General features: G+C 44.5%; 1 protein-coding gene across 1 annotated transcript in view; it reads right to left on the bottom strand.

The window, feature by feature from the left end:
* Positions 1-265: 265 nt before the first annotated feature.
* Positions 266-3,643, bottom strand: part of AATF (apoptosis antagonizing transcription factor) — a gene marked incomplete at both ends in the record, with an annotated part of 34,713 nt that continues 31,335 nt past the window's right edge. Inside the window, 2 exons of the mRNA XM_010156050.1 lie at positions 266-346; positions 2,374-2,441. Of these exons, the coding sequence (XP_010154352.1) occupies positions 266-346; positions 2,374-2,441 (149 nt within the window). The remainder of the gene's footprint in view (positions 347-2,373; positions 2,442-3,643) is intronic.

Raw genomic sequence — 3,643 nt, forward strand, 5'->3', positions numbered from 1 at the left:
TGGAAATTACAGCCCCAAATCACTTAGGGACATTTCAACACCCCTTCCCTATGTTCTCTGAGACCAATGAACACTCTTGCCAAGACTGATCTGGACAATGCTCACAGGCTGCATCCAACCAAGCCCGACTCGCCAGTGGATGCCCCAGAGCAAGACATCTTGCCCTACCAGGCATGACTAAGCCCACCGACGCACCCCAGAGCCAACCCATGCACTCGGTCTTTATCTAGCAGGATCAGCACTTCTTGCAGAAGCTGTCACCCACCGGATTCTCCTTCCTTTACTAGCTTTTCTGTCCACTTTCTTCTTTATTTTGCTTCGTAACTTCTGGATGGCCAGCCATTGCCTGAGGAATGCAAAACAACAGTTACACAACTTTCAGAGCCAAGAGGAAAATAAGCATTGGGTACCCTGGGGTCTGAGGCCCTTCCCAGCCCTTCTACCTAGTGCATGTACCCACGTGAAGGAGATCAGAACCTCAGGAGAACAGGTATGAAACTCCTCGTGCCCATGGTACGGCTTCACGCCAGGGACGGGGCAGTTAAGCACTAAGCGTTTCTCCTGACTCCAGCCACAGGGGGACAGGCAGGGCAGACCTGCTGATCCCGATGCAACAGTCGCTCTTTGGTGAGAATATTCTACCTGCAGCAAAACCTGTGGAGGCCACAAATCTGGCTCCATTTGCCTCTCTTTCTTGATTACTGAATATTTTTAACAATCTTTAGAATTAAAAATAAAATCTTTACAAAACAGAAAAGCTTTATCTGTAGAAAATGCCTGTACAGTTTCTGAATTTTTGTTTCAGCCTTGATTACTAGAACAACTTCTGTTTTGCATGTAGGAAGACCACAACAGAACAGATCATCTGCCACATCCTGGACTGATTCTTTCAGTGAAGTTACACCAACTTCATGGACAGAATTACCATGATGCAGCAGATGCTCTGCATTTATTTCCTCCCTCAGTTTTGCAAAGCATATTGAAAATTAGAAGCAAGTTATTTCTCCCCGCTGTCTCTCCTTTAAACCTGGCAAATCTAGCAAGAAGCCCTACATAATGCTCCAACGGTTACCACCCAAAACTGCAAAAGAAAGGAAAGCAACAAACGCTTTCAGAAAGTGCTGTCTGATCCCCGACTGTATTTAGAACGGAGAGCTCGACTCCGCAAAGAGAACTTCATCAAGTCAAAGGAGTTTTCAGCAGAGAAAAACTGCTACTAGTTATAAATATTTTTTTTTTATGAAAACGAGCGTCATCTTACCTGATTTATACAATGAAAACTCGACATCAGGGGAAAAAATCTAGCAAAATCCAATTACTGCAATCTTAATATAATCTTAATTACTGTAATCTATTTTATTGTAAAGTCAGATAAATGCACAATGTAATCACCACTTAAACGTAATTTTGTCTATATCATGTGAAATTATAGTGAATAGCTTTCCATAATATTCCAGACATACACAAAATAGATTTGACACACTGCACTAAAATTTGGGCAATATTTTACAAGGATAAAAGTTATTTCACCATCACAAAATTTCCTAATGCGTTTTCTCCCTATACACATAGCCCCACAGCACTTTTTCAGTGGAGAGCTCTACTCCAGCATTTTCAGCCTTCCTCTGCTTTTACACTTTCCTAAATTACAGCCCATGGCTATTTACATGTGCACCGTTCATAAAGCGGTATTTGGAAGATTCTTTATTTTCTAACAATAAAATTAAACAGAAGTAAGAGCTTCCCTGCATGGAATTATATTTTACTTTTGCATGCAGGAAACTTTTCCTAATATTGTTTTAATTATATAGTATGTTTTCTTACAGCAGGGAGAGAGCAGGCACAGGAATTGCTTTGACTGATCTCACGACAGAAGGTTTGCTCCTCTAAAACAATGAGGAATCAGAGCCCATAATGAGGACAGGCCAAATTGCAGCAGCAAGCCCTCACTTTGTCCAGTCTTCCCTCACTAGGGCCAATTAAGACACCCCTCTATGGATTGATTCCTTTCGTGCTGCCTGAACCATGGAGAGGCAGAAATATCCAAAGTCTGGATATTATCCAGTCTTTTACACCTGGAAAGTATTTTTAGGGGATCGCAGACAAACCAGGGCATGGCTCAAAGGCTGGCAAACACGAAGTCAGACAGTGTGATCCATAACTAAGGAATGTGTTACACAGGACGACTCTCCTGACTAATGTTATACTGGTTTAATCATTTGTTATGCAATTTCCTACACCCAGGTGCTTTCTCCAGAGTCATTCAGAATTTTGCCCCTGCAATGGACTGGAGGCCCACAAGTAGTTTTTCTTCTGGGCTGGAATGCAGAGCTGGGGTGAAGCCAGTACTGTTACAGACAACTTCCTACTTACCTGCCCATTGCTACCTGGTCGTTGGGGTCAAATGAAGTGGTTTTACGTTCTATAAATTCTCGAAGGAGCTAGAAGAAAGACAACGGTCCCATTTAAAAGCACAGTAAAGACACTAATGCAAACAGGCTCATAGCTTTCTCAGATGCCTTACGGAATTAGCTGCCAAGTTCCCAAGGGAACCTGTATGCCTCATTTCTTGGAACTCCCTAGAAAACCCCAAACCAAGAATCAAGGTGTTTTAACGTTTCCTTTGCACAAAAGAGTTTTCCAAGGGAGAAAGCTGATGGCTCTGAAAAGGTTCGAGCAAGGAAGCCAAATCTTACGCTGAAAGTGTTAAGTAACTGTACATCATGCAGTTTGACTGATCTCACGATGGAAGGTTTGCTCCTCTAAACAATGAGGAATCAGAGCTCATAATGAGGAAAGGCCAAATTTCAGCAGCAAGCCCTCACTTTGCCTCATCCCCCCTCGGATCGATTCCTTTTGTTCTGCCTGAACCATGGAGAGACAGAAATACCCCAAAAGGTCCCAAAGGAGTACATGACTGGGGCCTAACACTGAAGGCCACTACAAAGAGCTTTGTACAGAAGTTAATTCCAGATGGATCTAGGAGTAATACGGTCTTCCCTTCAGCACGTCACGGTTTATTTAGGTGACATGTAGCATCATGTCATTCATCTGACGAGAATCTGAAAGGTTGTGCAGAGCCAGAGGGGCACAACTCAGCAGCACCATAGTCCAAACACGAGGAGCTCCATATGGGCAAAGCAAACAAATGATCTTAAGCCTAAGTGATGGCAAAGGACTGGAATTCCTGGGGACACTGCAGGGATTGTCAGATGGGCCGGGAGCCCAGCGCAAAGAGAACAATCCCACAGCTGGCAGAAAGGTGACAAGCTCAGGGTGGCAGGCAGGGATTCCTGCTCCACAGTGAGCTGAGCCTGAGATGAGACGGCCGCTTCCCACCCCGGGGGGCAGAATGAAGAGCTCAACACCTATTTCCGATGCCGGTACTCTTCCTTGGGCTGTGGAAGGATAAAAAAGGTCTGAACGTTCACAGGCTGTTGTGTACATAACTCCCACGGACGAGAGATGTAACGCAGGCAGATCTGCACTGAGACCTCTGCCCCACAGGTCTTGCCCCACACTTCAAGTGAGGAGGGCAGGGGGGAACTGAAACACTTCACCAAACAGAAGTCAAGCACTGCTGGGCAGTAACACTGGCTCTGAGGAACAGCACAGCAAAATAATTTTTATAGCTATAGCAGGA

This window comes from Eurypyga helias, unplaced genomic scaffold (genome assembly GCF_000690775.1).
Source record: "Eurypyga helias isolate BGI_N326 unplaced genomic scaffold, ASM69077v1 scaffold3037, whole genome shotgun sequence".
Classification (NCBI taxonomy): domain Eukaryota; kingdom Metazoa; phylum Chordata; class Aves; order Eurypygiformes; family Eurypygidae; genus Eurypyga; species Eurypyga helias.